This window comes from Ochotona princeps, chromosome X (assembly GCF_030435755.1).
Source record: "Ochotona princeps isolate mOchPri1 chromosome X, mOchPri1.hap1, whole genome shotgun sequence".
Lineage (NCBI taxonomy): Eukaryota > Metazoa > Chordata > Mammalia > Lagomorpha > Ochotonidae > Ochotona > Ochotona princeps.
This window is the reverse complement of record NC_080865.1, coordinates 31232822-31254474: the sequence shown is the minus strand read 5'-3', so window position 1 is coordinate 31254474 and position 21653 is coordinate 31232822. Positions and strand designations below refer to the sequence as shown.

Sequence of the window (21653 nt, the reverse complement as noted above, 5' to 3'; positions counted from 1 at the left end):
GTATTGAGTTTCGTGTTCTGTCTGGGGCAACTATGGTAGGAGGAAGTCAAATGATTTTGAGGCCGTGTACTACCAATGGGATGGATGTGCTCCACTTCTAGCAGTGGTAAGATTACTTTGGAAATCTGTCAACAGCCTCCTGTATTCCTTTGGACTACTGTTACTGTGTCTCATGCAGTGGACTCACACTCCATGTTGCAATTGCTTATTTCATTACTGATGGGAATTTACAACATCTTCAGGTTTTTTCACTGGCTATCAACTTTGTACAGTAGACACACCAGGAACTCTGTGGAATATGGACCCAGCAGCAGCTCAGGATCATTAAGAGAATGGGAGTCTTCCAATTTGAGATTCTTAACTCACAGCGTCTCCTCAGGGGACAGGTGCTTAGTTTACATGTTATGACCGTGACTGTGATGTAGCAAACTTCTGCAGACTGGCTGGCTATACCCGTGATGACCTGTAGACTGTTTATGCTACAGTGGAGTTTTGAGGCAGTGTAGATGCTGAAGTGGTGGGGTTGTTGCCATCCAAGTGGGAGGCATGGAGTGAATTTTCATCTCCCTGGTTCTGACTTCTGTTGTACTGGTCTTTGGGATGTCAGTTAGAGAAATAAGGCATCTCTCTCTCTCTCTCTCTTTCTGTGTGTGTGTGTGTTTCTGTGTGTTGTGATTTTTCTCCTTCTCTAACAATAGTTTTTAAAATAGCAGTGACTCAAGAAACAGATTTTATGCTTAAGACTGGTAAGTCAAACAAGCTTGTGAGTTTTTGCATATCTCGTGCCTGATTTTTATCCTGAGTACACATGAATGGCAGGTGTTTACAACATGGACAGGCAAGCAGTTCCGTTAAGATTAATCGATAATGCTTAGCCTAGTGTGGACATGCATGCAATGAAAGTATAACCTGTATTTTGAGGATTCTGGCAAGTTCCATTCCCTAATGTCTGCTTCTGTCTTTTCCCAGACAATGGACAAAAGCAGAGAATGGCTCACAATCTGTCACTCTGCCACCTTTGGAATGCTCTTGCTTTTTAAGTGTAGCAATTCAGCATACAGTCTGATACTGTCCCCCTGTGCATTCATGATAAGCGATGGTAAATAAAAAATTTCTAGGGGTGCATTTGACTATTTAAAAACCTGCTTCTGTGAGTGCACAGCAGGTTCCTGCCAATGGAACATTTGGTTACATATCCAAATGAAGCAGCTGCAATACCTCCAGGTGATAAATTCTAAAGCGTCCGGCATGTGTACAGGGAAAATGAAGACCAACCCCTGATCATTGGGAATGGCCATCATTGTTCCTTTTGGTATCAGGACATAAATCCACATGGCAAATGGGTGTTTGCAAATCGTTTGTGCTGAGTGGGATTCACAGTCATCATCACTTTAGTTCTCCAAAGGCCCTACGAGAGATACTTTCATCTCCCCCACCTCAGCTGTACATCGGGTAAACCAAGACTCCGAGACCCGGCTGTCCTTTGAAAGCAGGTGCCAGGACAGGAGGAGCTTGAAGGAAAGAGGTGCAAAACAGCCTGGACACTCAATACCCGCCATATGAGTGGCTTGTGACCTCCTCATCAGACGCCATGATTGGCTGCGGATTGAGTGTCCTCTTGCCTGTTGGCTGGGGCCAGCGTGGGGCCGCCCCCGGGGAATCTCACTGGATTGGCAGGAGGCCAACCAATGAGAACAGGGCTGCCGACTGCGGAATGCACACAGGGAAGCCTCGCGTTGTTTGAGGAGGTTCCCGCGATCCTGGAGGTAACAGCCTCCGGGAGTCCTGGCGTCTGGTGCGAACCTTCCAGCTCTTTCCGTGAGGGTTATGATCCACGCCAACCGTCTCCCCTCAGCCAGGGCTTCCTAGGCTGGCAACATGAGCTCTCAGAGTAAGGTGTCTGGTTTAGGGGACAGAGTCGGCCACATAAGGGGGGAGCAAGCAGGTCCTGGCAGCCCTTGTGCCTCTCAGGCACGGGAACCAGGCTCGGACTTGGGGCCTCCAGGGAGGGGCGAGGGCAACGGCAGAGATCAGGGCCAGGATTTAGGCGACGGCGCAGGGCAGTGCAGGCCCTCAAGCCCCTTGGCCTTCAAGTGGCTGCTGGACTTGGACTCTGCGTCTGAGTCCGAGGCAGAAACGATCCAGATAGAACTGTCAGAGCTTTGGAGTAGCCAGGCCTGGCCCGGGACTTCAGCCCCCGATGGGCAGGATCCCGTGGATGACGTGACCCATATTCCTGAGCCATGGGGGGCGTACAGGCAGTCAGGGAGAGACCCAGATGTTCGGGCCGAACGCAGAGTGCCCAGCATAGAAAGCGGCTGCCCTGAGGCAGCCTCCGTTTGGGAACACCCCCAGACGGACCCAAGCGGCAGAGGTGAGCAGGGCCCAAGCTGTGTGGAGTCGCTCCGGCCTTGTGCTGGCCCTCAGCACGATAGTGTCCCCAGCAGAGGCCAGTCCCAGGACTGTGCGGTCATTCGCTGGATAAGCGGAGGCCCCACCCAAGGCAGGATCCCTGTAGAAGCGGCAGCGAGCCCCACATACTCAGCTTCCCAGGCCAGGGAGAAGTTCCCTCACGAGCAGTCGGGAGCTCCCCTGACCGCCGCTCCCCGGGATCTCACCTGGGCCACGCAAGTGCAGACAGTGGGAGAAGCAGGGCCCGGTTTCTCCAAGGAAATGCAGGGTGTTGTGTCCCAAAAGGGAGGGCACACGCCCAGACACCTGACAGCTGCTGGCACGGAGCCCGCTGGCACGGAGGCTGCTGCCCCAGTGACCACTTCCCGGGCCAGCCCTAGGAAGAAAGCTGGTCAGAAGAAGAAGGCCTCACGTGCTGCCCCCCAAGTTGTCCTGGGGGGAGCCTTTCCTCCATGGGGGTACAGGGGGTTAGCAGGTCCGGCAGATCCCGCCACCATCCCCCCGGTGCTTGGTATTTCGCTGCTGGAGAAGCCCAGTCCCTCTTCTACGATCCCTTCAAAACCCAGACAGCCCCAGCAGGGTGACTCTGGGAAGAAATCTGGGGCCAGCAGGAAGTCCCAGCCTGCAGCTGCAAGACAGGCCCGCCCCAACAGAGATCCTCTGCAAAGGGCTCAAGTGAGTATGCCCTCGTCCTGTTGCCGCTTTCCTTCTGTCCCCACTACTTCACTTCTAAGCCCACCGCACAATTCTGTGTACCTCTCGGCCCATCCTCCTTCACCTCTCTTCTCCGACACTCAACCAGCATTCGCTGACTCACCCCTCTTGTCTCTGTACCTTCACAGGGGATTGCCCTTTGGATTGCTTTGTCAGTATTGTACAAATCGGTGCCCTTGTGATAGGGACAAAGCTTCAGAGGGTTCTCATGTGTGCCAGGCACTGTCTTTGATACTTTGCCCATTTCCCACCACCTTGACAGAGAGGGAATTGGAGAGAAGGCAAGGTGGCCAGTAGATGTTACCTCTGCCTCCTGATCCCTCCCTCTCTAACTCTTTCTCCCAAGTCTTTCTGGCAGGAGAGCTGGCCTTCTCATCACCTCTAATCGTCTGTCTCTGCTCTGACTCCTGCGCTGTGGCTGACTGAGGAAGAAAGAGTTGGAAACATGGGCACACAACTCCCCTGCCTACTTCTCAGTATCACTTAGCCCTAGATACACAAGCCTCAGTGGCACTCAGGCTCCAGTCCAATTCAGAAATGCTTCTTTTAGCTTCCAGCACAAGTGACAGAGTCACCCTCCGGGTATATGCGTCATGCAGAATTCCGCTGTGCCCATGCTCATACCCAAGACCACAGTGTTCCAGAAAACTTGCAGCCTCGGGGGTCCAGCCCAAGACACCATCAGCCTATAGGCCCTGCACACTCTGGTGAGTCTCATGGGTTTGTACAGCGGAGGGCGAGTGGGACCAGTCCAGGAAACCTGTAATACTGTCACTTTTGCGGGTTCCAACTTGCTCCCGGATTTGATGCTTCTTCAAGCAGCCTGCTCAGTGCAGCTGTCATCATGCCTGGGCACGTCATCTTCTGAGTGAGATTTGTGAGGTAGGAAGGGGAGTTCCCTGGTGGTACTCCAAGCTGCAAAACAGAAGTAGAGTGAAACAATGCCTTGCTGGTAAGATCATCCCTAAAGTTCACTGTGGCTATGGTTCTGCTTGTGTGCAAAACAGAGGTACAACTCTCAGTGCCATAGTCAGTGTGGGCTGACGCTGGGGGCAGGGAAGACAGCCCAGCAAGAGGGTTAGGGGAGCTCCCTTGCCCTGGGAAGATCAGGGACTACTTTTTGCCTGCAGAGGTGAGGCTGCCTTACTTCGCACCATGCCAGGCCCTTTCCACCCCAATTCTTGGATGGAAAGTTGAATTTTGTTTTCTCTTTCAGGACACCAGGAATCACATGTCCATCCTCAAAGATCAAAAAGGCGACAATTACCACCTGGAATAGAGGGCTGTCCTCGGGTAAGTCTATTTCTGGCTCCTAGAAATGCGGGACCAGGCCAGACAGTGGGATACATGACTGGTGTGTGTTCTACTCACCATCGCACATCACAGGAGAGATGGCCTCTCCTCTCCAGTTAGGATACCCTGCAGTCTTGGCCTCTGGGGTGTGGGAAGGAGTAAAGGAGGGATCATCATTGAAAATCGGGGGTTCAGGGACACCAATGTATACTGATCATTTCTCGCTCACTCTCTCTATGTGTCCTCTCTGTCTCTCCCTGCTGCCGCTCTCTCTGCTGATGGCTGGACCAGTGCATCGCACTAGAGAAAGAAGCAGAGGATCTTAGAGAACGAATAGGTACTATAACCTGTGGGCTGGGGCCAGGGGTGGGATTGAACAGAGGCTAGCTTTGAATATGTGCAGCTGCCTGGGATTAAGTGAATGTGGGAAGAAACACACTGCCTGAGCTGTGCATCCCCTTGGCTAAGGAGACTCAGAGACCTCCTACCATTAGGACGTTTAGAGCTACCTCCTGTTCTTCCCCTGGAAGTGCAGCATGCCCTGGATATCAGGGTTTCTGCTGTTAACTGTTAGCTTGATGGCTTTCCTGGTGTTTTCTGAATGGCTGTGGCATGGCCCAAAGTTTGAGAACTGCTGGCATGATTTTTTCTCATTAAGAGGACACTTCTATACGTAATGCAGGTGCGGGGTGAGGGGGTTAGTCACAGGGCTGTTTGCATGTGGGCAATTTAGACAGAGGGGCTGGGCAGTCCCACTTCTCTACCACTGGGCCTTAAGGACAGAAGACCATTTTTCCTTCTGAATATATCTACAGTGCTCTGTGGGGTCTCTGTTTCAGATGTGATGCGGTCTCTTGCTGAGAGATATCAGACCCTATGACGTGAGTGTTACACATCATACCCCTTTCCATGACCCTGACTCCTCAGCAGGGCTGCACACCTGCCCTCACTGTGCTCTGCTCCACAGGTTGAAGCGGCCTCTTCTACAAGGCAAGCAGCACCTGGAACCCGTGGAGCCCAGGAACTGGAGCCCAGCTGCTTCTCTCCAGCTCTTCTGCAGCCAGCACTTCCCCTCCTCCCCTGCTCGGAACCCTTTCCCACCCGAGTTCCCAGCATTTTCCATTTGCAGTGTTTCTCATGTTCTGTGCTCTGCCCTCTCTGCGGTTGTGGAAGTGTTGCATCTCAGAGCATTTTAGAAACCAAAGTTGTCCTGTTTTGTTCCACAGTAGTAGAGGTGGACGTGATGACAATGTATTCTGTTCGTGTGGATAGAAAATGTTAATGGAAAGGTTTTGAATGTTTTCACCATAAACACATTGTTTGTAGACAGCATCCACACATGACCTGGTATCGCATGAAAATATGCAGGCTTATGTATCTCCCGATAGTTAACAAATTATTAAAAAGCAGTACTCTTCCCTGTGTGATCTGTGGGCTTCGTGGCCAACCTTCGGCTTTCCTCTGGCAGACTCTCACACATTATTCCAACTGCAGGAATGAGTGAGCATGGTTGGGACAACCTTCTACTTTGTCAACCCTAGTCTTCTTTCTGAACTCAGTTTCCCTCTGGTGTCAGCACGCACAAGAGCACTTCAACCCGAATCTGTGGTGTCATCCTCAGTTCCTGCTCAGCCCTTGCTCCTGGAAGTCAGTTGCAGTCAATGCTAGTTTTCCCTGCTGAGCTTCAAGGTAAAGTTAGAGGCAGGATTCACATGGTCAGTTTCAGGAAAGAGAGGAGACAAAGCTGACCCTCTCTGAGCATGAGTGGTATGAGTGCGTGAGAAAAGTTTGTTTTGGTGTTTGTGAGGCAACGTGGGGGACTGTCACAAGAAGCTAGGGTTGATGTGTTGGTGATCACAGCTGCTGCATGCTTCTTACCATAGGCAGCCTACTTCCTCTTCTCTAGGGCAGGGCTTCATACTTCCTTTGGAAATGGTGAGGTTTCCTTTTGTCTGTCTGTTTGCTTTTTCTGGACAGTGGGTTTGAATGTTCAGAATGTTCCAAATCAATGCTCTTTACCCTGCCCCATGGAGCAAGTTTTCCTGGACGTGATAGTTGTGTGTTCCAGCTCAATGGTGCTGACCTCCCCTTCATGTCCCAGGACATTGTGTCTCTCCTGTGTTCTGATTTCACCTTCACTGACATGACTGGAAGTGCACCTTTCTTTCTTTCTTTTTTTTTTTTTTAAGATTTTATTGTTATTGCAAAGTCAGATATACAGAGAGGAGGAGAGACAGAGAGGAAGATCTTCCATCCGATGGTTCACTCCCCAAGTGAGCCGCAACGGGCCGGTGCGTGCCGATCCGAAGCCAGGAACCAGGAACCTCTTCTGGGTCTCCCACGTGGGTGCAGGGTCCCAAAGCTTTGGGCCGTCCTCTCCTGCTTTTCCAGGCCACAAGCAGGGAGCTGGATGGGAAGTGGAGCTGCCGGGATTAGAACCAGCGCCCATATGGGATCCCGGGGCATTCAAGGCTAGGACTTTAGCCGCTAGGCCACGCTGCCGGGCCCGAGTGCACCTTTCTTTACAGCGGCATCATGACAGACACATGGGCTATGCTTTGTGTTATCCCACCATGATGACTTCAATGTCACTTCCAAAAACAATGTTTGAGTCCCATGATAATATTATGGGGCACCCTTGATACATCTTTTTTCCTCTTTTATCTACTAAGCACACAACATGTCAGGAACAGGGTCTGGGCACAGACTACACTGCTGTCACCCAAACATGCATCTGTCCCTGTGAGTCCCTGACCTGCCGTCCCCCAATACTGACAGGACACCAACCCATGTGTCAATGTGCAGTGTTTGACAACAGTGCTACTGATGTGTGCATTCATTGTACCTTTAACATTATGTGGAGGTTATCCTTACTAATATTTAGAAAACCTTTAGTGTAAACCTATGTGCCATGCAACACACGTAGCAGCGTAACACCCCTTTTTTGTGTCCCTTTGTTGTGGCAAGAGCCTGGACTAATGAATGCCCTAAAGCACCTTGGTCTATGTATGTAAAATACACAATATTTTCACAGGAAAACAAGCTAACAACACATGATCCCATGTTGACAAATATCACAAGGATGCACCCCATTCAAGAGTTGCATGTGTCTTCTTGTGCTTATGAATAATATTTAATAGAGGTTGATTTTCACTGAAGGGGAAACACTTGACTCCTGTAGTTAAGGGGGTGAGAGAGGGGTCAAGAATCTATAATGGATTAAATGAACCAAATCCCAGAATCGATCTGCCTCTCACATGTGGTGTTCAAGCCTTAGTACAGCAGGAAGTCAGGGCTCTCAAAATAGTGGGCTCCCTGGAAGAAACTCTCCATCTTGCTCTGGGGTGGATAGGATAACTCACCAAACCCAGTGTGTGGATGAAATGACGCCATGAATGCTGCCTACATCAGAGTAACAGAGACAGACATCAAGCCAGACACATTGTCCTCTAAGGGAGAAATCTGTGACCTGAGCTAAACAAGACCTGGGAAGGATGGGTGGGCTGAGGAAGAGAAGAAAGAGGGCTCCATTTAGAATGTTGGTCCTACTTGTGGCTCCTTTCCCCCAGTATTCTTCCTCTGCCTCCCTGCCAGGACTGTGGCAAGAGCTCAGGCAGAGAGACCATCAGGCGTATGGTGAGATGCTGATGGGACTCACAGCCAGAAGCAGCACGGGTGGATCCTAAGTCATACATACCCAAACCCTTACTTGGCCAGATGGGCTGGATTTATGTGTTTAAGGCTTTGACCCTGGGCCCAGTGCTTATTTCTTAGAGCTAGTATGCACAGGAGGCTGGCATCTGGGGGAAGAAGTTTGGCAGAAGCCTTCCAGCTGGCGTTTCTGCCCCAGGGGATGTCTTAGGCTGGTTCTTCCTGGAGTAACTCCAGCTCCATGCACCACACTGCCCTTGGAGGAATGTTGTATAAACCTTATAATTGCATGTAAACTGAGTGTCTGCTTACAAAACCAGTGTGCATTTCTCGTCAGGAACAAGGCTCTATAAATCACACCCCATGCCTTGTTCCCCATCCGCTCCCAGCCCCTGCCATTGCTATAGGACACATGCCACATTTCTCAGGGCAAGGGCCAGAGATGAGAACTTAGATTTTTCTGTCTGAACAGACTGGCCTCCCTGTATTCTCTCAAAACTGTGTATTTGCCAAAGTTCAAGCCGATGTACATTATCCAGTCATATAAATTTTAAACTATATTGCACCAAGCAAATTTGTGTGTGTTTTAAAATATTTTTATGTATTTGAATCTCAGAGCAAGAGACAGAGTGTGTGTGTGTGAGAGAGAGAGAGAGAGAGAGAGAGAGAGAGAGAGAGAGAGAGAGAGAGTGTTTTTGCATTCACTAGTTCACTGCTCAAATAGCAGCAACAGATGCAGCTGAGTCTGGAGTTCCTTACAAATCTCCTGAGGATTTGTTGGGGTCCAAGGGCTTGGGCCATCCTCCACTGATGACTTAGGCCTTAATCAGGGAGCTGGCTGGGAAGAGGTGCAGCCAGGACATGAACCAACACCCATATGGAATGTTGGCACCACAGGTGGAGGATTAGCTTGCTACATGCCATGGCAGTCCTACCAACTCACACTTTTAATTCCATTTTCCAAATTTTATTCTTTTTTAAAAATTGTTTTAGGTAAAAAAAAATTGTTTTAGGTGGTGTTTACATAGTTGATCAGGGTAGGAAGGATCTAAGATTAGGGAGAAGTGGGTGTGATCATTGTTTCCAAACTTTCTATTTCTTCTTCCCATTTCTGGGGGAGGGGAAGATAAGGAGATAGGCCATATCCATCCTCCCAACCATCCCAGTACCCGAGGATGGAGAAGGGCCACCCAGTATCAACCCAGGGTCACAATGTGGCACATGCTCTGAGGGTTCTTCCCAGATGGATGCTATAGTTCAGAAATGCTGTCGATCTCACTGATCTGTGGATGAGGAATCCCTTGAATGTCCATTGACTGCCCAGATATTCACTTCATTTGTCTGGGGTAGTTGTCCATATGTTCTGTTTTCCATTCTCTTCTTTGGTATCAGGTGTCCTCTGCAGGCCCCAATGGGCTACCATGTTCTCTGTGGGCACCATGGTCTGCTGTCCAGTCACTCCATCCTCTAAACTGAGAAGGACCAGTTCTCATAGGTGGGCTCATGGACCTGGACCAGGTGAACCAAGCCCCACAGGACCCCACATACATGGTGCTCAAGGACCCAGTTCCTACCACACAGGCGGGCCCAGTGACCTGGGCCAGGAGACCCAAGCCCTGCAGGACCCTCCACCCCCAAGAAACACAGATCTGAATCCCACTACACAGGTGGGATCTGGCACTTAGCACCTGGGCCAGAAGACCCAGGCCCCTTCAGATCCTGCATCCCTGGGCCTCACGAATCTAGCACCCACCATGCAGGTGGTAACCAAGGACCTGAGCCATGTTACACAGAATGCCCTGGGCTCCCATATCTGGGGTTCATGGACCTGGCATTCACAATGCAGGCAGACTGAAAGCCATAGATCACATGACACAGGCCCCACCGAGGCCCCAACCCCCGGGGCTCATGGATCCACACTCATAGGCTGAAAGTCCTGGGCCACATGACCCAGGCTGTACTGAATCACACTTGAACATGAGTAGCTGAAGCTGTGGAAAGCCGTTTACACTTGAGGAAAGCATAATAGAAAGCTATTGTGCTTCCCGGCTGACATGTTTTTGGATTTCTCCTAATACTCTTAAGACACTGCTAGTGCTAGAAAAATTCCTAGATACACATCTCCACAATAGAGGTGCCAATCTTTTTTGTTATTGTTGCACCAGACCTTCCATCCGTTGGTGTACTCCCCAAATGCCTGCAGTGGACAGAGCTAAAGCCGATCTGAAGTCGGTACCCAGGAGCTCCTTCTGGGTCTCGCACTTGGGTGTAGGGCCCAAGGACTTGAACCATCTTCTGCTGCTTTCCAGGCCACAATCAGCGGAGCTAGCTCGGAAGTGGAGCAAGCGGGACACGAACAGTGTCCCTGTGGGATGGCGGCACTGGCAGCAGATGACTAGCTTGTTAAGCCACGGGGCGATCTTGTCAATGGTGCTGGAACACCGGGGTGCAGGGGGAGGGAGGGGAGTGGCGTGTGCTGATTGGCCAGGGGATGACCAATGAGAAGGAACGTGAAATGAACGTGAAATGCACAGAAGCCTCACGTGGTTTGAGGAAGTTCCCACAGACCCTTGCGGGTAACGGTTTTCTGGTGCGTTGCTCCTGACGCGCCCTCAGAGCTTTCCTGAAGCCAGGATCCGGACCACGTGGGCCGGCTGCCCCCGGCCAGGAAAGGGACATGAGCTCCCGCAGTGAGACGTCTAGCTTTAGCGACGGTATGATCCCAGAGAACGAGGAGCAGGCCAGTCACAGCAGCCCCTTGGGTTTGGGGATCCTGGCCCCCCGGGAGGGCCAGGGCTAAGGAGGGGTCTGGGGTGAGAAGGTTCAGGCCCACACGCCCTCACAGTGGCGGCTGCAGTCGGACTTCGGGTCTGAGGCTCAGGGGAAATGATCCAGAAAGAACTGGCAGTGCTTTCGGGCTGCCAGGCGAGGCCTGCCACCCTCTCCACTGACACAGAGCATACCCGAGGGTGCTGTGGGCTCTCCCTCCCATTTCCCTGAGGCTTGAACAGTCGTCCTGAACCCTCTGAGTGATGTGTGTGCCAGGTCTATGTGCCGATTTCTGAGCAGAGCGAGCAGCGCCACAACGCAGTGGTCATTTGGGCGCACTTGGAGGCAGACCCAGTTAGAGGCACACAGGGCAGGATCTCCTAGACTCACCACGGTCTGTGCTGCCACTAGGCACAGCAGTGCCCCTCAGAAGGCCATGGCCAGGCTAACAGCAAGAAAAGAGGTAGCATGCAGTTGGAGCATCAACACCCATGTCCAGCACATGCACCTCTTGGTTGGGATACCTTCTGACCCCAAGTCCTCTGCTGAGCTGAGGGAAGGGAATGAAGCCCATGAGGGTGAGCACTCGTTAGGAAGGAGCCCATACCAGGGGCAACAGCTCTGAGGAACCAGCAGCAATCCCCAGACGCTCGACTTAGCATGACTGGAAACTTTCACAGATGTGAGGGGATGCCTCCCTTGAACTCTGCTTCGGGGGGTGGGAAAGGGTCGGGGTGGGAAAGGGTGGACGCACTTGGACCATGAAAAGGCAGGCAGTGGGAGGGCTGGGTTCCTCTTTGTCTAAGAAAATACACAGTGTGATTTCCCACACAGGTGACAGGCCCAGCTCCCCAGATGCTGCCAATTCTGCTGTTGCTGCTGCTCCTGTTGCTGGTGCCGAGGGCCTGTCCCAGGCCAGTCCTACACAGAGGGAGGCCCAGGAGAAGAAATCCTTAGGTGTTGATGCAGAAGTTCTCCTGAGGACAGCCTTTGCTCCATGGGCACACAGAGAGTCAGCAGCTTCCGTGGAACCATACACCTACCCTCCAGTTTGTGTGAAGCCCGGTACCTCTCTCCCTGACCTCTGGAGAGATGGACCATCCAAGCAGGACATCGCTAAGAAGAAATTTGGGAACAAGAGGAAGAATGTCCAGCCTGTGTTCGGAGGAGCTGGTGACCAAAACAAAGAAGCAGTCCCAAGGACCCAAGTGAGTAGGACTTCTCTTCCTCCTCCTTTGCCTCTTATTCCTCCTATGTAGCCCTTCCTCCTTGCCTACAATACATCACTTCAATCCTGGTCCTTCTGCCCATGCCATGTTATGCTAAGTCCTGACCACATCTCATCATGGTTGTACACACACAATCTTCTCTGTGATTCTCAGTGAAATCCTGGCCTAATCTGAGAAAATTTTGTTTCAGCCCTCAACAAGCAAACCAGTAACATCTGGTCATCTTGAACAATTCAGAAGTAAGGCCCCTAACACCAAAGACCGCCACATTGGGGACAACTGGCAACCTTTATCCATGATTCAGGAAGGCACCACATCCAAAGGCCCTACACTCTCTGGTGAGTTTGGATTCAATGGAGGGAATAGGGCTCTAGTCACTTCTGGTGGCTCAGTTTTGTTCCCAGGCTTCTCTGCCTACCCATACAGCTTTCCCACAGGAAAGTGGGTGTCACAGGGCTGTTCTAAGTCCACATCCCCTCTTGCATAGGGTTTGTGAAATAGGGGTTGTTTGTGATAGTGTCCCAACCTCTAAATCCAGAATTAGATGGTCAGTGAAGCAGCGCTTCCTGCTGTGTCCTGCATAGCTATGTGGCTTCTCCTAAGAGCTTTCCAAGGCTGTGGCTGTCCTAGAGTAAAACAGAGCCAGATAGGCGTCCACAAAGATGCATGAGCCAACACTAAGGGATAGGAAATAACAAAAAAAAAGAAGAAGAAGAGCCCCTGGGCAGAGTAAGGGCAACTTGCTACCTTCAGAGGGTAAGGCTGCCTCACATTAGAACTAGCTAGTCCCTTTCACCCTTAATCTCAGGCTGGGAAGCTGGATTTTTGAATTATCTTCCAGGTGATCTGGAGCCATTCGTCCATCTTCCAAGACCAGAGAGTAAGCAGATGGCACCTGGAAGACAGGAGCATCCTCAGGTAATCTCTGCTTCTGCGGTTCCTAGAAATGCAGACCCAACTACATGGTGGGATCCCTGTCCATGTTAGACTGACTCCTGAGTCATTATTTACCATCCTACACCACAGGAAAGAGGGATCCTCATTTCCATGTATAGTACTCAAATCCAGTATAGCCACTGGGCTGTGGAAGCTGCCACATGAAAAGGCCAAGGGCATGGATGGAGATAAAGGAAGCCATAATATGGTCACCATTATTTTCCTCTGGTCTCTACTGGGCCATTTTTTCATGTCACAGAAGGAAGAAAAAGATCTAGGAGAGAAAGTAGGTTTGTTGAACCTTGGGCTGGACTGGGCTGGGGCTATGATCAGGGCTGGAGCAGAACATGGAGAGTTTGTGCATGTTTCAGGCTGTGGGGCAGCAGTGGGGTTGGCATCACTGGGACTTGTGTTCCTTTCAGGAGAGCCAAAGAGGCCTAGCTCCGATGCTTCTGTGCATTTACATCAGGAGTGGAGAACTTTTTGTGTGCCAAGGACCACTTGCATATTTATAACATCTATGGATCATACAAAATTATCAAATAAAACTAATCCTGCTGTAGATTTATTAAATGTCAAGTTCTGCCTTCAGTTGTCTTGGTAGGGCCAGGACAAATAGTTTTTCTGAAATCACACAACCTGCAATGCAGAGTTTCATCACCCCTGGTTTACCTATTAGGGGCAGTTAGGAAAGTGCATTGTCAAAACAGCACTAGAACTTTGCCAAGATTTCCAGACCTCACTTTCTTTAGGAAACTTAAAGCTACTGCGTGTTTTGCCTGGAACTGCTTGCTAAGCCTCATGTGTTTTTCATGTTGTTTGAGTGTTTGCTTTTTAACAAGTTCTGAATGGTTCTGATATGATCCAACATTTGATGACAACTTATCCATTCTCTTGCTTATTACAAGATGATCCAGCATGTAGCACAGAAGATGGGTGGATGGATCTGTCCCAGGGTGTTTGCATGGGTTGGCGGGATTATAGATAGCAGAGCTATGTGATCCCTTCCCCATCCCTAGGGACACAGCTCCAAGTGTCTAGTTGTTGGCCAATGTCTGGTGTGTCTTATTGTATGTCTGTCTTTCAACAGTGATGTGATCTGTCACTGAGAAGCTGCTAACCCTTTGAAGTGAGTGTTACACATGCCATTCCCCTTTCCACAATCCTGGCTGTCTAGAAGGGATGACGTTGCTCTGACTCTGCTCTACCTCACAGGTTGAACCCAACATCTTCTACCAGACAAGCAGCTGATACCTGTGGAACCCAGGAGCTATAGTCCATCCACTTCTCTTCAGTTTCTCTACGGTCAACGCTCTTCTCTCTCTCAGCCACTGCTTTTGCCTCCTTCCCCACACTAATTCACAGAAGTTTCAAAATCAATACCTCTGATGTTATATTCTCTGCTTCTCTGAGTGATGACTGGTGAGAGTCTGCATGTTTAATTTATACAATAAACTCATCTCTTCCCCTTTTCACCATATTTGTGTGGTGTATACTATTGGGCTCATTTTTCATCTGCCAAGGATGATTTTATTTTTGGACTCCTGATCTCCCCCTGGTGGCATTGTTCACAGGGACAGCTTATCTTCCATTTTCATGTCATTTTTCATTCCTCCTTAGTTTTCATCATAGAAGTCAGTTAGCAGAAGATATCCTTGCTTAGTTTTGGTGGAAGTGTGGAGGCCAGAGTGACATTTCAGTGTGTGGTCCAGAAATATACAGGTGCTGAACATCCAGGACAAAAGAGCAGTTTCAACTTCTCTGAGTTGGAAGTAGAGAACATGATTCTGTTCTGGTACCTGTGGTCCATCCTTGGTATCCTTCCCACTGGAAACTGGAGTGGATGGTCAGAATTTCCACATCCTGCCTAACAAGCTGCCTCTTGTCCGGTGAGGAGCTCCATGTCATTGATTGGAAAATGGCCTATTCATTTCTTAAGCAAATGTGAACTGCAAGTCTGAACATTCTGAATTGTCCTGGTTTAATGCTGTTCAATCGTGACACATGACACCAATTTTCCTAGACATAGTATTTGTGTGTCTCAGATCAATCTCTTCGATATCTCATTCTCTATGTTTTCATTTCCCCTTTTCTGGCTGTTGATGTAGCTGCTCTTTCTACAGTCAGGATCCAGGGCAAAGCACTATGAGACTCAAAGGTCCACATTCATCTTTGAGTGTGTCATGTCCTTTTACTGAAATACCGTGTTTTCTCCAGCAAAGTGGCGGGCTGCCGGGGGTGCCTCTACTCCATGAAATTCGGCTGCAGAATGGCGCCAAACCCCGTGGGCACGTTCGCAGTTCCCCCCCCCCCCGGACCCAAGGGGGGCAACGGAGCCCCCAGGTTAGCAGCCATGGGGGCCGCCTCAGAGCTGGACTGAAGTCCGAGCTCTGCCCTGCTCCCGCTAGTTGGGAGTGGGCAACTCGGGTGTGTTCCATTCGCCAAACCCACAGCAGGGAGGCTGAGGGCGAGTCCTCTGTTCTGGGTGGCCAGTGCACCAAGTGGTGCCAGGCTCTGCCTGCTGGCCGCCCGGCAGCGAGCTCAGAGATTTTTACGATATGGAAAGCTATTTGGGGACACCCATCAATAGGCCCAACTTTGGTATAGGGGAGACAGGATTTCTCGCAGTGCCCAGGAACAGAGGCTTGAATATCTAGGACAACACACCCACCGCCCTCGTTGGACGGTGAATAGAACACAGGTCAAGCCGAGTTGGGCCATTACACCTGCTACTGTGCTTGAATCAAGGATGCGAAGCCACACTGTCTAAGGCTGAGGCTAAGACAAATGAGGGACTGCAACAAGCTGAGTCAGAGCAACCACTGGCAGGCATATGATCTACGGCTAGTAACAGGCCCAGTCTGGGAGCCAAGGGGATACCCTGACTAGGTTGAGGCTCCCTCCAATGGGAACGTGTGCGGGAATGGGGGCTGTGTCCTAACCTAGAAATAGTTGTAGTCTCCCAAGGCACTAGTGTGGGCTGGGATTGGATGCACCGGACTGTGCCGGACCCCAACACCGTCTGGTGTCCTGGATAACCAGGGTAAACATGAGACTGGCTAGGCTAGGTCTCGACCCCCGACTGAGCCACTTGTGAACTGTACGTGGGTATAGACGAGCCACAGCTGGGCTGAAACATCCTATAACAAGAACCTGAATGGGGTGAAAGCCAGCCAGGTTAAGCCACTGTTCCTGCTTGGACAGGAGGTGAACTGAGAAGAGCTGGCTCAAAAACCCCCCGGTATGCGCATAACTTGGCAAAGGGAGAGGATCAGAGGGGGTGCCTTGGCAACTCCTCTGGCAAGATACAGACCCTCCAGGTCAGCGCAAGAAGCACAAAAGGAAACAGCCCAGAATAGGCCATGGAAAATTTCCCACGGGCAAACATTTGGCACGGGACAGGGGCAGACCAGGCTGAATCAGTGCATGTTGTCCACTGGCATATCCAGACACCAGAACAGAGTGTGGGTTGGGCCGGGTTTGGTTGCGACAAAACCAGCGTACAATGAGGAATGTCAGGGCGAGCTTACCAGTACTAGATTTGACTGCAGCGCCCAACCAGCACATGTGAGAACCAGGAGGGGCAGAGCCGGCATGGGAATTTAGGGGCTGGTGCCCTCACCAGACAGCTACTCCCACTGGAGAGCGTGGGCTGGTTTGGGGACAGACCACACTAGGTAGGGCTGCAACACCTGTGTGCCGCATGGGAACTAGACCAGGGAAAAGTCAGACTGAGAAAATTATCCCCTACTGGGGCAAGCATAAATTAGAATGCATGAGGGGTGTAAGGCCGCTACACCAGCTGGCAGAAGCTGGCTCTGGGGACTAATTCTATCAAGTCAAATCGCGGAACCACCTGAAAAGTGCATAAACCAGGACAGTGAACAACCCAGGAGTGAAACAATCGATTCCCCCCTCCTGGGTCACTGCTCCCGCGGGAGGACATGATAACTTGGAAGGGGGCTGGGGTGGCCAGACAGAGAGGAACTCAACAACATCTATGGGGGCTGGATGGCCAAGCTGGTTAGTCAGAACTAAGCTTTAAAACCCAGGGACAAATACAAGAGCTAAATGAGATGTGGGACAGACTGGACTAGTCTGCTATACACACAGGCAAACCAGGATAGGGGGCGGGCCTGGTGAGGGTTATTGTGGGTCGCCCCGACTAGGCTGCAGCCCCCACTGGCTGACGCAAGTGCCGAGTACGTGCTAGGCAGAACCAACCTAGTCTGCAACACCCACTGGTTCCAGAGCAACTCCAGTCCGAAAACAAACCAGCCCAGGTATTGCACGTACAAGCTGATTGTGGCGATGACCAGCTGGACTCAGAACCCTAGCCAAGAAAAGACAGAGGACAGAACGGGTCAATCAACCATCTCAGATATATGTTGGCAGCGAAAACCAGGCGAATGGAGACTCTATGATGGACAGTGTCAACCAGTGAACTCTACAACGACCTCATCGAACTGGGAGTGGCGAGACTGGCAGTGATTCATAACTAGAGAAATATTAAAACCACTAGGGGTTGATCGCAGCTAAATAGTCTCCCCAAGAAGCTGTACATTCCATCTGGACAATGAGCAGCTGGACTATGTGCTTAGCGTCTGCTTGCAAGGGAAGAATCTTGATTGAATTTGAACTGTAATGCTGCAATGGGGTGGGGGGGTCCACTGTGGGGGAGGGGCATGGGGAGGGGTGGAGGGGAACCCCAGAGCCTATGAAATTGTCACATAATGCAAAATAATTAATAAAAAAAAGGGGGGGAAAAAGAAATACCGTGTTTTCAATAATAAAAATAGATGAATGAAAATACAGTCATGGAGGGCCCACACCGTGGCCTAGTGGCTAAAGCCCTCGCCTTGAACAAGCCGGGATCCCATATGGGCGCCGGTTCTAATCCCGGCAGCTCCACTTCCCATCCAGCCCCCTGCTTGTGGCCTGGGAAAGCAGTTGAGGATGGCCCAATGCTTTGGGACTCTGCACCTGTGTGGGAGACCCGGAAGGAAGTTCCTGGCTTCTGGTTTCGGATCAGCTCAGCACCGGCCATTGCACTCACTTGGGGAGTAAATCATCAGACGGAAGATCTTCCTCTCTTTCTCTCCTCCTCTCTGTATATCTGACTTTGTAATAAAAATAAATAAATTAAAAAAAAAAACACAGATGGTCGATGGATAAAAAGGTATGCCCCACCTATATACTGCCTACAGAAAATGCATTTCACCCACAAGAAACACACTAACTGAAAGAATGGAAAAAGCTACTCCATCCAAACATCATATCAGACAGAATAAAGCCTCCAACTTTTGTGCCGGGGCACCTGGGGTAGATGCCACTTCAGCTGGCTCATGGGAGTTTAGGGGTGTGGAGTTGCAGAAAAAACTCAGGGATGGCTCCAGAGTGGGGGTTGTGCGGGTCTTGGTGACTCATGTCCAGGCAGGCAGAGCAAGCCTGGGATATTCCATGTGCATGGTCCTGGGCAGAGCAGAGGAGGAGAGGGGAGCACAATAGGTTAGCATGCTGGCCTGGTGTGCTGGTGGACCAGGCTTGGGGAATTTGAAAGGGCCTGGATCTTAGGTGTTTGAAGGGGTAAGGTCCCAGGCCAGCACATATGCCAGGAACTTGGAACCCTGTTGGGTGGCCCTTGCTCCAGTCCAGCACACCACTCCACTAGAAGATTGGGCTTTGGAAGGCAGGGCTGCAGAACCCATGCGCTCCAGGGTGCAGGGTCTGTGGATTGATCAAGGAAAGGAGAAGTGTGGGAGGGAGCACCGTTGAGGGATGATTTGCAGGTGAGGAACGACTTCTGAGGGGCTTCCAACAACAATGCCACTGGACTTGCTAGTAAGCAAGGGGGCTGAGACAGAGTGTTTTGCAGGGGAGAAGCTGGAGGATCTTTATGGGTTACACTGATACATTAGCCCACGTTGGAGACCTCAGCTAGGCTAGTAAGAATGTTAGAGGAGCTTGGAAACTTGTTTGTCAGGATGGATTCTCTGCAGGTGAGCACAAGGCAAAATGCAGCACAGACCAGGCCAAGTTTCAGTACTCAGCAGCATATGTGTGGGTCAGGTCTGAGGGCAGGCTAAGCTGGGCTACTTCATAATACCTGCCAGCAGATCTGAACATTAGGATGAGGTACAAGACAAGCTCAGCCGGGCCATAGCACAAGCCAGGTCACATTAGGGCAAGGACTGGGGCTTGGCTGGGCAGGGATGGGGGCAGCACTCACCAGCACAAGCTAAAACTGGGGGCAGATTGGGCTCAGCCAGGTTACAGCACCCTCTGGCAATTGTCATGGTGAGATGTGCCATGCCAGACTGGGTAGCAGCAGCCACCAGCACACGAGACTGGGGTGGTGCAGGCCCGGTAGGTTGGGGGACTATTCAGTTGGGCCATTGCTGCTTCTGGTGAGCAAGAGAGCTGGGACCAGAGACACAGCAGGCTGGGCAGGGCCACAACACCTGTTTGCATGTGAACTGGGTTAGGGGGAGAGCCAGGTTTGCTAACCAACTGTACCCATTGTAGCAGGCATGACCCAGAGTAAGGGCAGGCTGTCTGGGCTTTGCTGCAGAACCAGCTGGCATGTGCTTTACAGGAATGGGGCAAGTCCTGTCAAACTACACTGCAGAAACGCCTGGAGAGTGCAGTATCTGGGACAGTGAGTGGGTCCAGTAGGGGACCTGTGAGCAGCTCTCTGATGGGCTGTAACTCCCACTAGTGAACATGAGAATCAGGACTGGGGGTTAGCCTGGCTAGCCAGGTGGTGACACTCACTGGCATCAGTGTGGGGTGGATAGTGGAGCCAGTTGTGTTGAAAGCTGATTGGGATGTGGGACAGAGTGGACAAGTCTGCTGCGCATACTGGCAGACACAGGAACCAGGCTGGGGGATAACTGGGAATCTCTCTGGGCTGTAGCTCCCATTTGTGCATGTGAGGGCCGAGTATGGGCTGGGCAGGGTTGGGCTGGGCCACAGAACCCATTGGCTTGCCCAAGAGATGGGGCTGGAGATAGATCTGACCTAGCAATATTAGAACTACCAGCTTGTGTATAGGTTGATGTGGATGACAAAATGAGCTGGACCCAATATGGTGGGCACATACAGAGGTCAGGTCTGGGATGACCTCAGATAAGATTCCTTTGAGGGTCTCCCCAATTAAACCGCTGGACTCAGAACTCCAACCATGTGGAGAGAGGTAGGACCTGTGGTCTGACAAAGGAATGCATATGTCAGAATTGGGCCTCCTCAATGGAAAACATGGAGCAGTGGATGGCATACCCAGATGCACATTGAGGATATGGGTCCGATGGAGCCTGCAGGGGATTCTGATACCATACCAGGGGAATGAGGGCAGAACAAATTGGTCAACTATTCCAGAAAAGCTTGACAGCAAATATCTGGGTGAACAGAGACTCTAAGCTGGATCATTTCAGCCAGTGGACCTTGGAAGGGGTTCCTCATCTTTGGATCAGTGGGATCCACAGCATCTCAGAACTAATGCAAGCACTTGAGCACAACCCTCGGAACATGCTCCACATCGGGGACCTGGGATAACATCGGGTGGCCTTTCCCCATCCCTGGGTACTAAGCAGGTTGGGAGGCTGGGTGTGGCTTCTCCCTTTATCCACCCCCTTCCCCCAGATACAGGAAGAAGATGAAGGAAATTTTAAAACAATGGTCTCACCCACTTTCTCTCAATCCTTGACTATTCCCACCCTAATCAACTATGAAACACATCATGAAAAATAAAATTTAAAAGAAGACAACAATTGTTAACAGGAACAAAGAAGCTCATTATGTATTTAATAAAGGATTAATTCAACAAGATGTGTATATCATAAATGTGCATCCAAGGTTACAGCACCGATCTTTATTAAACAAATGTTAACAAATCTAAAGTGAAGCATATGTTGCAATACAGTAATAGTGGTGGAACTAATTTAAGTTTAACACACCTGCTCTGATCAATCAATAGAGCAGTGTGACAAAAAGTCAGCAACAAAACAACTTAGTTCATCTACACTATACACCAATTGGATCTGATAGGTAGTTACAGAACATTTCAACCCTGAGCTCCAGAACACATTCTTTGCATTAGTGCCCCAGAAGAGATACATTATAAGCCTTAAAACAATTCTCAATAAGTTTTAAAAATTTAAATCATATCACATATATTTTCTTACCACGACAGAATAAAGCTGGTAATTAAAATCAAGAGAAACTCTGAAAAACAGACAAACACACAGGTGCTAAGAAAATACATATGCTTCCCTACACTTGGAGCAATGGTGCTGCTAATTCTTCTTATTGGATGTTACCTTGCTATCTGTTTTGCAAACGGGTGTGTTTTAGGTGGCATTATCAAGGGATTAAACACTAATGCCCAACAGACACATGGAAAAATAGTCAGAATCACTATCCTTCAGAGACATAAAAATGAAAACCACAGTAACATATCACTCTGCCCCTGCTACAATAACAACTGGTTTGAAATACTATATCCAGAGTACTTTGAAATCTACAAATAAACCTACTGTGTGACAAGGTAATCTCACTCCTGAGAATATAACTGAATAAAACAACATAAGGATGTAAGAGTCACATGTACTGCCATAATCATAACCATTCACAATAGCTATGATACAAAAC

At 50.2% G+C, this 21653-nt stretch overlaps 1 protein-coding gene and 1 long non-coding RNA gene across 2 annotated transcripts; both read left to right on the top strand.

The window, feature by feature from the left end:
* Nucleotides 1–1878: 1878 nt before the first annotated feature.
* LOC131478555 (uncharacterized protein CXorf49-like) lies at nucleotides 1879–5823 on the top strand. The gene is made up of 6 exons (XM_058658774.1): nucleotides 1879–3087; nucleotides 3677–3833; nucleotides 4343–4419; nucleotides 4711–4756; nucleotides 5259–5300; nucleotides 5387–5823. Exons 1-5 carry the CDS (start codon nucleotides 1879–1881, stop codon nucleotides 5297–5299), a joined length of 1530 nt encoding a protein of 509 aa, XP_058514757.1. The 3' UTR covers nucleotide 5300; nucleotides 5387–5823.
* Nucleotides 5824–12286: 6463 nt separating this feature from the next.
* On the top strand, nucleotides 12287–14464 carry LOC131478504 (uncharacterized). Its single transcript, XR_009244510.1, has 4 exons — nucleotides 12287–12406; nucleotides 12910–12986; nucleotides 14095–14133; nucleotides 14220–14464. It is a non-coding gene; the product is annotated as an uncharacterized LOC131478504 (long non-coding RNA).
* Nucleotides 14465–21653: the final 7189 nt, after the last annotated feature.

Coding starts and splice junctions, on each gene's coding strand:
- LOC131478555 (XM_058658774.1), top strand. CDS start 1,879: ATGAGCTCTCAGAGTAAGGTGTCTGGTTTAGGGGACAGAGTCGGCCAC. Junction 3,088..3,676: donor ATCCTCTGCAAAGGGCTCAA/GTGAGTATGCCC, acceptor TGCTTCTTTTAG/CTTCCAGCACAAGTGACAGA. Junction 4,757..5,258: donor GGATCTTAGAGAACGAATAG/GTACTATAACCT, acceptor TCTCTGTTTCAG/ATGTGATGCGGTCTCTTGCT.